The sequence below is a fragment of the Seriola lalandi genome, unplaced genomic scaffold, assembly GCF_002814215.2.
Source record: "Seriola lalandi dorsalis isolate HSWRI2012SDOR001 ecotype SW California unplaced genomic scaffold, Sedor1 jcf7180002054563, whole genome shotgun sequence".
Taxonomy (NCBI): Eukaryota; Metazoa; Chordata; class Actinopteri; order Carangiformes; family Carangidae; genus Seriola; species Seriola lalandi.
The window spans coordinates 363,973-377,132 of record NW_019525116.1 but is presented as its reverse complement, the minus strand read 5'-3'; the positions used below and the strand labels follow the sequence as shown (position 1 = coordinate 377,132).

At 41.3% G+C, this 13,160-nt stretch overlaps 1 protein-coding gene across 1 annotated transcript; it reads right to left on the bottom strand.

The window, feature by feature from the left end:
- Positions 1–8,677: 8,677 nt before the first annotated feature.
- Positions 8,678–9,855, bottom strand: hspb9 (heat shock protein, alpha-crystallin-related, 9). The gene is made up of 2 exons (XM_023416364.2): positions 9,452–9,855; positions 8,678–9,340 (listed from the first exon to the last, which is right to left on the bottom strand). The coding sequence occupies exons 1-2, from the start codon at positions 9,673–9,675 to the stop codon at positions 8,878–8,880; spliced, it is 687 nt and encodes a 228-aa protein (XP_023272132.1). The 5' UTR covers positions 9,676–9,855; the 3' UTR covers positions 8,678–8,877.
- Between the last annotated feature and the right edge of the window lie 3,305 nt (positions 9,856–13,160).

The window sequence follows — 13,160 nt, the reverse complement described above, 5'->3', positions numbered from 1 at the left end:
CCGAGATAAATGCTTCTCTGCAAAGCAAACAGATAAACTGTTGCTCACAGACTCCAAGGTCCCGACAGAACAACAGCAAAACATTTAGGGAGAGAGATGAAACTTTATTGATCCCACAGGGAAATCTCAGCGTTACAGCGGCAAGTTATAAACAAAAGTCAGACAACACACAACAGCATAAAAGCACAATATCACATAAATACACAATGTACCAATTACAAATCACAAACAAACTCCGACCAGAAGACCAAAGATGTAAATGTTTCAAAGTGACAAGTGCAATAACATGTGAACACAGACGGGAGTGTTGCATGTAGACAAACCATCAGTCATCAATCTGTACACTGTGGCATTCTCTGAGCACCTGAGTCTGAAGTTTCCATTTCCTCGCTAGTGTGGTTAAGAGTGAATAGACACCTGCTTTAAGGGTTGGTATAGTTACTGTGGTATATAAGGGGTCAGTATATGGTTTTATATTATATCAGAATTATATCAGGATTTTAATAGCAGAGAGGCGTCACGTTTCAGAATGAACAATCACGAAAATCTCATCAATTACACACAAATAATATGAAGGATATTAATACTCTAAATCAAAACGCACTTACTTCTCTGTGGCAGAGATATAAATCCTTGGTCCACACAGAATTGTAAAACATGAAGGTACATATGTAACACAACACTGTCCAGAGAGTAGAGAAAAATGCAATCAGATATCAGTATCCACTGCAAAGCGTGAAATTTAATCATACAAATGTAATTGTTCTGCTGGAATATGACAAAGCTTTCTAGAATAAAATAAAATAAAATAGAAATAAAGAGGAGTGACGGAAATAAAAGATTAACAAAATAAATAAAACTAAACAGCCTACCAATTTGATTTTAATGCAGAATTTGGAGAATGTGATACTAGCAGCTTTTGGAAGACAAGAAATTCAAATATAACTGGCTAAAATGATATAATTGATTATATAAAATGCTGCTGCTTTACAGAAATGTAAGTGTAAATGTCTCTCGCTCTCTAGTATTTTCTCCCACACACACACACACATAAGAATGATCTTTACTTGACGTCAGTTACTTTCTACTGTCACCTGACACTGAAAAATGTTGAATTGTGTTACAATTATTTTAATCTCTCCATCTCTTTCCTTCTTTTTCTCAATTTATTGTGCTCGTTTTTTCCAAAACAACCATCCGTTACTAATCGTCTCTCTTTTTTCTCCGTATTACACGCAGGCGATATAAAAGCAGTACAAACATGTCAGAGACTAGCTCTCAACCATGATCTATTCCCTGAGCAAACACAGGAGCCGACTGCGCTACTGTGTGTGTGTGTGTGTGTGTGTGTGTGTGTGTGTGTGTGTGTACATGATAGGGAATGTGGGTCTGTTTGGAAAAGCCAGCACACCATAGTTCCTTCCACAAATACTTTTACCTGTGATAATGCTTTGGAAAAAGGGCAATTAGTGATTATAGTGTGGACATTTCTGTGTGTGTGTGTATGTGTCAGTGTGTGTGTGTGTGTGTGTGTGTGTGTGTGCGTGTGTGTGTGTGTGTGCGTGTGTGTAGGCCACATTTATTGCTGCTTGTGACGTTTCACTTTTTTTTCACTTCACCTTTTCAGTAAGAATCATCTTAATCTTCAATACAAAAGCTGGAAACAGTTTCATGACAGGGAGCTATTCACAAAAAACAATACTAATACTGAATGATAATTAAAGAGGCTATAATCAATATTTTTATATCAACAATGGCTCACGTGACTCCTTGTATTTGAGAAAAAGGTCTCTCATAATTATGAGCTATGTAGCATCTTTCAGCTCATTGTTTTGGTTTTAAGCCCCACAACTTGGGAGCTGTTTTGGTTTCACTCTCTCGGCTCTCATCGCGTCATATTCGCTGCAGCAACTCCAGGTTACCTGCGTTTAAAGACTAAGTTAGCTATCAGCTGCTGAACATGGTGGAGAATTTAGCAGCTAAAGAGATGGGAACTTCCTTTAAGAGTTGGTAAAGACCAAAAACCGAGCGAAAAGGAGAGTGAGCGTTAGATTTATGTTCATCAGGTGTCCTCAAACTGGACTCCAAATGAACGCTCCTGTTGCTCGGCGTCTGCTGAATGTATAAGTTAGGGTCCACTTTGCTAACCAGTTTGCTGTATTAACTTAAAAGTTATAGATATTAAAGGTACCCTGCTACATTTTTGTCAACCCATGTGAATGGGTCCCTATTTTGTTTGTATATTTCCTGTGCTTTAGGATGCACATGCACATGCACAGACACGAGCATGTGGATGATGCAATTCACGTTCCTCTCTTGGATTTGACACTGTGCTGTTGAGCCACAGTTTGTGGTGATAACACACAAGGACGTGTAGCGATGCACCAACAAATATGAAGGCTACGAGCAAGTAACCATGGACGCACGCGGCGCATAATTTAAAATATGCAAAAAAAAAAAAAAAATCAGCTTTGTAAATGTTTTGAATGAAAGAAATGCATTCATTGTGTTTTGAATGCAAACATGACTTTGTTTCGATGCTGATTGAGTATTCTGTGATAACCAGATACTCAGCTCAGATACTGTACATCAAAAATCTATTTCAAGCTAATTATTGAATAATTTTTGAATTTAACTGAGAGCCCTTTCCTCTTGTGCAAGCGTAATCATAACGAAGTACATCAGTGCATTTTCAATATGTCAGCCGGCTGCTCATCAATGATTTTTACAGACAAAAAAGAATCCATTGGACATGGTGAGAAAATGGCACATGCATCTTAAAGTCTGAGCAGCTGAGTCAGTTGTAGTCTGCTAAGAATCTGCTTATGCGCTGTGACGTGTGACTGAAAGCTCTGTAGAAGTTGGAGTTTGACTGTAGTTTCATTGTTTCGGGCAAAAGAGGAACCTGACTGGTGCTCAAAAAGTCAACGTCACGCAGCAATAATGACAAAATGTCACACAAAAGGTTAATATTTTATATGATTCTGGATAAATAGAGACATAATCTGGAACTAGTCTGAGTGGCAGAGGTAGACAACATCGAGGAGGGAGTTAAGATTCATCCTCTGTCGGAATATCTGTGCTAAATTTCATGGCAATCAAACCAGTGGTTGTGCAGGTATTTGGGGTATAACAGAGAGTAGCAGCGTGCACAGCTCCACATCTTGAACAGTGTATCACATGCACAGTGCTGGTATTTTGTTTGTCTGTGTAGATGTTTTTAAGTCCAGAATAATAACCAACATTTCCAGCTACAAAGTCCCATCACTACTGTGACCAAAGAATAAACAAATAATAAGTAGCTTTCCTTGTGACACATGAATAACAGCTGGCTCGTTCAGTTGGCCGGCCCACACTGTGAATGTGACTATATGTACATATGTACTGCATTAATAAGGGAAAAAAACAACAACAGCATAGCTGCAAAAGAGCATATTAGTTCATCTGCGTGTGTGAACGCATCTGTGTGTTTGCGTCTGATTGTATCAACAGCAGTCTTGTAAAGGTTAGAGTCGCTGAAAGCGAGGAGGAAGAGTGGCAGGAAACATTTAACCAGGGCTGATAAAACACACAGTGCTGCTACTGTCACTGCACGTCACTCAACGTAGCCAGACGTACACACACACACATTCGCGCACACTGTCACACATTCACACATTTACACATTCACACATTCACAAATATATTAAAATGCCTTTTTTATATAATGTATATTTTTGCTCTGTAAAACACATCCTAAGGAGTGTTAAATGTAATATACATCCAGTATTAGTCAGTAGATGTATGCACTGATACGAAAAAGCACAAACACACACACACACACACACACACACACACACACACACACACACACACACACACACACAAAAATGCTTTTAAGGCCCATCTCCTGCCTTGATGTTCAGGAGCCTTTCAGTGTTTGTTTAAGTCTGTGATTCTTGTATCTGTATCTCTGCTCTGTCAGGACAACATGACAGCCAGACTTCACTGATAACCAGCCGTATCAGTGCCAAGAACAAAATGTCGCTCTAATGGACCCTGCTGTGTGTGTGTGTGTGTGTGTGTGTGTGTGTGTGTGTGTGTGTGTGTGTGTGTGTGTGTGTGTGCGCGTGAGTGTACCTCACTTTGCCTTTTCTTGTGTATTTATGCGTGCATGTTTTTTTTACCTAAATTGTGCATCAGTCTCATGCTCAGTTCTCTCTCTGCACATCTCTGTTCCTGCAGCAGTGAAGTGTGAAGCTCAGCAATGTACCGTAACCCCTTTATGAAATAAAAGATAATATAAAAGGCTGAGCTTAATGAGCTCAAGTTTCACAGCCATATTATTACACTTTTGTTTTCCTTTTCACTACCATGCAGTAAATTCAATTCCGTCTCACTGCTAACTCCATTATCTGTTCCTGCTGATTAACAACACGATGCTATCATAGTCCCTCATAGTGTCTTTTAATATCTGCATCTCTACAATAAGCCACACATGCACCTACTGAAGTATTATACACACTAAACAAATAAAAATCTTGGAGGTAGGTTTTTGGTTACACATTAAACGGGAACTTGCTGGTTTCTATCGTAAAATGACATTTGAATCCAAATCTAGTCACAGATCAGTCTGTGCAGTAATTCTGTAATTGTCACCACATTCCCCGAAAAGATGAAAACTAACAACGTCCATCTGTCAATGATGATCCACACCCATTTCTTTTTGCTGACGTACAGATCGTTCAGAAAGTCTTCAGACCCCTTCACTTTTTTTTTTCCCACATTTTTATTATGTTGCAGCCTCATGCTAAAATCATTTAAATTACTTTTCCCCTTCAACCCAAAGAAATATTTGTAAATTTATCAAAAAGGAAGAAGTGAAATATCACATTGACGTAAGTATTCACCTTAATTGGAGTCCACCTGTGGTTAATTCAGCCGATTGGACGTGATGTAGAAAAGGCACACACCCGTCTATATAAGGACAATCTCTGTCATGGTCACAGCGTCCGTTAGTACAGATTCAAAGCCTCGTGTTTCCCCATAGCACAGGGCTCTGCCCAACATAATACAGGCTGCTCCTTATATTTACAACACGGCTTTAATGGTGTCTTATGTCCTGCTGTTACTATGACTCGATGCAGGAAAGCCAGGTGTGTGTGTGTGTGTGTGTGTGTGTTTGCAAAAGAAGGGTTAAGACAGAAGAGTCCCATGGGTCTGTGCAGGTCAGTTGTTGTGAGAGGGATGGTGAGAAATATCTGGAAAAATCTGACTTTATAGACAGAAAGAGAGATCAAATAGAGTAGAAGAAGGGAGAAGTGAGAAAGGAAAACAGGTGAAGAAAAAAGTGGAAAAGAAATTCAATAAAAAAAGACAGAAACCAGAGAGAAATGATAAGGTAAGGTAAGGAAGTAGATGAGGAGCCCCGGGGCTTCTCTGTTTGATGGCCTTTCCTCCGATCAATAAAGCTCACTTCAGCTATTGATCTTCCCACATCCTGCACACACCTGTTGGCCTCTTTGAGACTGGAGGTAGAAAAAGAAGTGGCAAGAGCAACAACGGCTTAAGGAGAATGAAAGATGTGCAGCTAAACAGAGCAAAGGGAAGTATAGCCCCAATTTTGCCTAAATTACAAACATATATACATCATAAATTAATCAGAAATGATCAACTCTTTGTCCTCGACTAGACAGAAATACAAAAGCATAGAAACTGACTTTTCTACCAGCTAACACGTGGAAATGTTATTTCCTTTCCCGGGACCCTGGTTCTTTTCGTCTAAGAGGTCTCTGCTCAGGCGGTAGACCCAGGAAGTGTCCGAATGCCGTTACGTACTAGCCTTTCCTGTTGCATTTTAAAATCATCATCTTTCTGAACCCTCAACTGTGAAATGCAGACTGTGCAGGAAGTGTGCATACAGGGCTCAACATGTGTCAAAACGAAGACTGATAATAGTTGTATGTTTGATCAGCTGATCAGGGATCAGAATTAGTCTTGTTCGTTTCACAGTGAGCATCATCACGTCTTTTCTCCGGGTTATATATGCTGATAGGATGTTTATTCAAGTCATCAATCAGATTTTGGGAGTTTGCCGTACAGCAGCACACACACTGATGTGAAAGTCAGAGTGATGGCCTGCTTGTCTTGTTGTGATACCTGGAGAGGGAAGATGAGATCACAAAATTAAGGCTGCAGGATGAACTGCTCACCGCTGTGAATACCTGCGCCGTCGGTGTCGGTGTTGTGCATCAGTCAGGTGGGATAGTGTTGTGACATTAAACCTAACAGCCCGCAGCTGCAGGTGCTGCTCAGTTAATGTGAAACCTCTCTATTGCCTCTGAGTTTACATAGTATGTTCTCATTTAATATACTTTGGACTGTTTGATAAGTCAATTATTTCCGTTTAATACAAGTTAACACCACAGTAGTTTACAGTTGAGTTGTTTTAGCACATGTGGATTGGATCACCATTTCTAATGTGAACATTTTACATGGAGGCACCTGTGGTTTTAGGTCATGTCACATGGGATTAATTCACAGTAATGAGACTTTGATTTTCAGCCACTTCACCTGTGTGAAAATGTAATGTGTGATAAATAAATGCGTGTGTTCCAACATGTAGAGAACGTAATACATAAAATATCCTGAATGGTAGGGTCTTTTTTTTTCTTTTGCTAGTTGAAAAGTGAAAAATGGAAATAAATCTTTATTCAATTTTCTACACAATTATTAATTTTCCATTTAAAATACTCATTTGAGTACATTTTAAGTTTTAACCAATCAATCCAAGCGCAGCCAATCATGTCTAGCTAGCATGAGGGAAAATGCTATGATTACGCTCACATTTCCAAAGTGCACCTCTTCATGTACAGGTGCCATTCATTCTGTGGTTGATGTGGTGGGAAATCAGCCACAGAAATGTTCAGACTGGAGGACACACAAGCACAAATCAGATTATTGAGAATGAGATTTCTGTATGTTTAGAGTGAACCAGCTGCTGGAGTAAACAGCATCCTCCCCTGAGGAAGATTGTCTCCAGGAGAGAGAAAGTTTACCACCTTACTGGACTGAAGGGCCCGTTATCGTTATGACCTCATAACTGTCGCCATGGAAAATGGGCAGTCATTTCCCACAGAAGTGTTTATGTGAGCGTGTGTGTGTGTGCATGTGTGTGCGTGTGTGTGTGTGTGATGTCATTCTATATCGGTGAGCACATTTGGTCCTTTCGACTTCAGAAAATTCGAGAACTTGCAAACACTCATGCATAAATAACACAAATACACGCACAGTCACAATCACATACACCTACACACAGCAAACCCCCGTAGAGCCTGTGAAGACGTTTCATTCTGGGAGGACAACTGCATAAACTGTGAGGGGAGGCAGAGACAGTGAGAGGCATTCAGATACATTATTAGAAAGACACAGAGAGAGAGAAAAGTTCAGACTCTGGCCATTCCACCTTGTGGTGCTCTACAGACCACCTGGCGCTCGCTCACAATTTTTTGAGCTTGTTACTTATTCTGATGAGATTCAGAATAAAGGTGATCTCTTTATCCACCTTAATAAGGCTTTCTGACACTTCTCGACTCTTTTGGTTTCACCTAGTTCGTGCATGTACCCAGGAGCGTTGTGTGCTGATCGGGAAGCTGCTTGTCTTTCAAAACCCAGTGTTGTTGTTGATGTGGATAATTCACAATTCACAGAACATATTCTGTTTTTGTGGGGACTGATTCTTACTGGAGGAATGAGTCCTTATTGAAGCAGTGAACAGTTCTGCTCTGTTGACTGGCTGCAGTAACGGGGACACTGCTGCTGTTGAATGTTTTATATTCAGTGTGTCTCTGTGCTGAGCGTCACAAACAAAATACCATGAGTCTCCATTGTTAATATCTCAAAAATAAAACCCAAAGTATTTGCGTGGCTAGATATCGTATAGTAAGAGCATCCCGGATAGCAAAATTAAACTTCTGGCCCAACGTATACCTGAGTCCTCGGCCCGAGTCTGGCCTATACACTTGCACATCTGGGGAGAGTCCAGCTGTTATCCTCAGGTATTAACTGACAGAGGGAAGATTTTCTATGTGTGCGCTAGAATTGGTCCAAATGTGGAAGTAGCATCTTGCAATCATGTTGTGCATGGGCCAGATTCAGGCCGTGGAACTGGGCGTATATTGTGCCAGAAGAAAACAAGCATGCGGCCCAAGTATGGCCCGGACTTATTTTGTTATGTTTTGTTTGTAATTTCAGTGAACTAACTCTTTAATGTCTCGCTATAGGTTCTCTCTCCTCTCTCCTCCCCTGGCATCTCCCCTACTTTTCTCCTACTGCCTTTATTTCTACTCTCCTCTGTCGTGACGCCCTCGCGGCATGACTCATAAAACATTAAACTGCTGCTATTGTCTGTCACCTGCTCCAGCAAATAACTTCTCCTCGGGAAACCAAACGTCACTGGAACCTTTTAAAGTCACTAATTCAATCACCTGAGGGGAGTTAAACATAATGCTAGCATTTAGGCCCCTTCTCTTTTTCTTCCTCCTGCTTGCTCCCTCCCTCTCTCCCCTCCCGCCATCTGGGCCTTCCTCTGTGTAAATTAGCTGCTGGCGCCATCTTGTGGTCGCAAAAGTCCATAACAAAAGTAGTTTTCTATATATTTCAGAAATCCCTGCACCAAGAAGACGCTGTTGCACAAATGTAATTTTCTGAAAATCAAAATCTTTATGTTATTTCAACAGTTTATACAAATTGAAAATAATTACAAAATAAATAATCTCATCATTTAGTAGCTGTAAACTTTACTCATTGACAGTCTTTGAGTGGAAGTGTGAGTATGTGTGTATATATTTTTTTATTCAACAATGTATTGTAATGTGTGGAGTGTGTGGAGTGTGTGCGTTAGTCTGTGTGTTCCTCCTCTGTCTTGTCCTTGCTGATGGGAAATTCCAGCGATGTCCTGAAGCGGATGGGCACCTGGTGCTCCTCGCTGTTTGGCTGCTTGAGCACGGGGGCGTGGATCCGCAGCTGTCCATCATCCATCAGGGAGCAGGATAGGCCGGACAGATCCAGGTGTGGGGGCAGGTCGATCCTCTGGACGAACCCTGTCTGAGACGAGGCCGAGGCGCAGAAGGAGGCGCGGGACGAAGAGGAGGAGCAGGACTGGCTCTCTTCTGCCCCGGCCTGCTTCATGGCCACCACCGCCAGGCTCCGCCCCTCCAGTTTGACAGTGATGTCATTGGGGGCGTAACCACGAGCATCTAGGGTCACCAGGAGGTCGCGGTTGTTTTCTGTGGCCTGCTGCGTGTCCTTCTGCAGCTCCATGCTGGGGCTCTCTCTCTGCTGCTCTTTACCATCACTCAGCCTGAAACACAATCAGGATCCAGATCAGAATCATCCTCGTCAAGTTTACCAACTCATCCACTGATTATAGGTTCCAATAACTAATCATGAGATACACAGTTACTCTACATACCCTGCCAAAGTGGAGGAAAGGAGGGGCAGCTTGCCGAGTCTGAGCAGAGGGTGCTCGTCATGGAGCTCCCTCAGGAGGCTGTCGGCCACTTTGGCTCTCTGGTTGAAGAAGCCTTGCTGCAGCGAGGAAAGGGCCCCGTGGTTCAGCGGCCACAGCAGCCGTTCCTGGCTGAAGAAAGGGTCATCGCCAAACAGGCTGGTCAAGGCAGCGTGCTGGGACATCATGTCAACGTTGAAAGACCGTTCTTGACAAAAACTTTGCTTTGTTTATAAGACAACCTGCGAGCGCTGTAGTCTCGTAGTTTCCTTAATATCTTTAGGCTCCAGTGAAGAGTGAGAACCGACAATTTCCTGAGCGTCTTCTTCTTGTGAGTCTTCTGTCAGGTAGTTTGAGAGATTACACACAACTCTCCCCTTTAAATACCCCAGCAGTCCCACTCCAGCCCTCCCACTGTGTTATTTATACCCCATGAGCTCACTGCTGTTTGCTAGCGTGTGCCAGAGGGGTCAGGAATGCCCTGCAACTCATCAGGAGGCTAAAGACAGCTCATGGTCACATCCTGTTTGTGTTTGAGTGTTCACACTGCAGACAGAAATGTCATGTTTGCTATTTTTCATTCCTAATGTGTGATGCAGGTACAGATTTAAAAAGTGTGTGAAGAGCAAAGTGGTGAGTTTGTTCAATGCTGCAGTGTGAGAATATCTGTGATGACAGTGAAAACAGCTAATGTGTGTTCAACAAATGAATATCTACTCAGTAAATACCACCTCCAACAAGTGTCAGAATGTACATCCATGAACACCAGTATCCTACCTAGTATCTTGTACTTGACTAGTGTCGACTGCCTTTGACCAAATCCTGATTTTATAACTGTGAAGTCGTCTGATAAAATCACCAAACACATAAATTAAAGACAAAGACTGAGCTGAGATTTCACCTGGATTTACTGTAAAATGATCACACAGAGAGAAAGTTAGAAGAGACAGAGCATGACTCCAGAATATAACAAACTTTTATTAGAGGCAGGCCTTTATGTCTAAGTCGCTCTGTTTGATATGTACAATGGGTCATAGCTGTTATTCCAAGCCTTGTTACAGATGACTTCTCTCTCTCTCCCTCTCTCCTGCTCTCTCTGCTCGGTGTGTCTTATTTTTATTTTTTCCTCTCTACTTTATTTGTTGTAATGGAGGTGAGGCTCATTGTATTGGAAGCGCTCCTCTGCTTCTCTGCGGTTCCCGAGCAGAGTGACTCGGTAGACTGCGGCTCGGCACTCCACTGACCTGTGGTGGAACTATCATCAGTCAGTCAGTCAGGGACATTTGTGATTATAGGGCTGGCCCCACTGTTGTGGTGATTAATTATTACACAAAGATCATCTAGTTTCTGTCAGTACAATCCGTGTGCTTATTATAATAACCATAATAATCAAGGTCCATTATGCCTGCTGTGGTAGGGGCGCTATTTCAGGAGACAGTCCTATGGGTCGTGTCAGAGGAAACTGAAGAAAATGTGTAGGTAATCACAAACGATCTTTATAAATGTTACAGCTCACAGACATGCCTTTTCATTGGATGTATAAACTTTTCCTTGAACTGACGTCCACGAACCAGACTTCAGCAGCTGTTCAGCACTGAACATGTAGACCAGCAGTGTAAACAAAGCCTGTCTTGTCTCAAGTTACGAGGCTTCATCCCTGCTTCTTCGAGGGATGATCTCAGAGTGCAAACACTCTGAGTCTGGCTGCATGTGTGTGTCAGTGTGTGTGTGCGTGTGTCAAGCCAGTGTGCTAACATTACAAGGAGCATGTGTCATATCTATTTGTGGCTGTCAAGGCGTCATATTGTAAACCTGCTCTCACATCATTGGTTCATACAGTGACCTGGTTCTCATGTGATTGGCTCAGAACCGCTGCCTCAATGTGGTATTTCCAGGTTCTGCTTGTAACAGTGTGCAGAGATATTTTGTCAGTGTTGTTAGTATTAATGGATTACTGTTTCGAGTTTTGTTGACAGTGTAACAGAGATATTATATTGATCCAACTCTGCTGTGTCTGTTTATGGTACACTCAGCAGATTTGATTGGTTGAGATGAAGATGGATGGATTAAGACATCATTCGACAGTTTGTCAACTTTGAGTCATTGGAAGGTTTACTTCAAAAATAAAGAAGTGTGTAAGAGAGCAAGGACAGAAATAGAAATGAAGATTAAAAAAGGCTGCCTTTTCATCAGCTTTAAATTAAACCACCCATTTCAGTTTGGTCATTATTTATGGTTTTATATGGCTGTACGGCTTAAGTCACAATGGCCATATTGGTAATTTGTGCATGTGTTTGCTAATGTGCAGAGGAATGTGTTGTTGTAGTTTATAATGAGTTGTGTTTTATTATATTTTTGTTGTGTTTTATTCTCATTAAAAATTAAAGCTCCTAATAGTTGCTTCAAATAATAATGTTGTCAATAACACCGGAAGGAATAACATGACATTTTAGAAAATCGCTTTCTTGAGCGTTAGATAGGAAGATCACTCTCACATCTGTGAAGTTAATATGAAGCTGGTTAGCGTAGCTTAACTGTTACGGCCACAGCCAGCCTGTTTTTTCTTCATTATTATCCAGGCAGGAGGTAAACATGTCGGGAACAGGAGCATCTCCTGATGGAGATACAGGAGACAGATGTGGAGCAGCAGGAGGTGAACTTCAGCTGAGCTTGATGATGAGATTCGAGCAAGGGTGCTGGAGGAGGGCGGAGAGTGATTACACTGAGCCAGCTTGTGCAGGCATGGAGAAGCCAGTGTGACCTGGTTCTCCCACCCTTGGACTAGACCCCTTATGCCTGTAGTTTGCTCATTTGTATTTGATTTACATTTAACATATAACATTTAACTTATTCACACAGTTTGCTATATTGGACTGATTTATTTTTACATTTGAACATTTACATTGTTCTATTTATGTATATTGAACAAAACTATAAATGCAACACTCCCATTTTTCATTAATTTAAATAAATCCTTGTAAGTGAGGACTTCTCCTTTGCCCAGATAATCCATCCACCTGACAGGTGTGACATATCAAGATGGTTATTACACAGCATGATTATGGCGCAGGTGTGCACCTAAGCCCTGATCCCACACTGACTTATTAATTGACATCACCTGGGAAGTGACTGAGTGTGAGAAGCTGCAAGGTTCTAATAATGGTACAAAGAGGAATGGGACAGCACTTTGATAACATCAAATCATGTTGCATAGGGTTAGGATCTGCGTTTAGCATGTCGTAAACCAACCAAACAACTTTTTTGACTTGACTTAGAATATTAAATATCTAAAACTGTGCATGGTAGTTTATGTATGCCAAACCCGAGAATGTAGAAACCAGCTGACTGATCTTTGGCACACTTCTGCAAACAGTTGGTGGCTTACTTAAAATACAATAGCGGTCAACTTTTGCTGATTCAGATTTGAGTCCACAGAATATACCATAAACACCAGGCTTTGTGGAAGTGTAGATACTGTAACCAAAGCCTATCTGGAGACCAGATTTTCTCTGCTGTTACCCTCTGTAACCATGTTGCTCCTTATTCTGTTCAGTCTGCAACATTATAATGACATATTTGACATACTTACATTATAAGTGCATATTTGTATTGTGATTCAGGAAGACATCTAAAATGTGAAAATGTTCAAGGGGATAAATTTACTTTTACAAAA

Excerpts from the sequence above, each read along its gene's own strand:
- hspb9 (XM_023416364.2), bottom strand. The coding sequence starts at position 9,675 with ATGATGTCCCAGCACGCTGCCTTGACCAGCCTGTTTGGCGATGACCCT. Across the intron at positions 9,341-9,451 it reads CTTTCCTCCACTTTGGCAGG|GCTGAGTGATGGTAAAGAGC; the intron begins GTATGTAGAGTA and ends ATTGTGTTTCAG.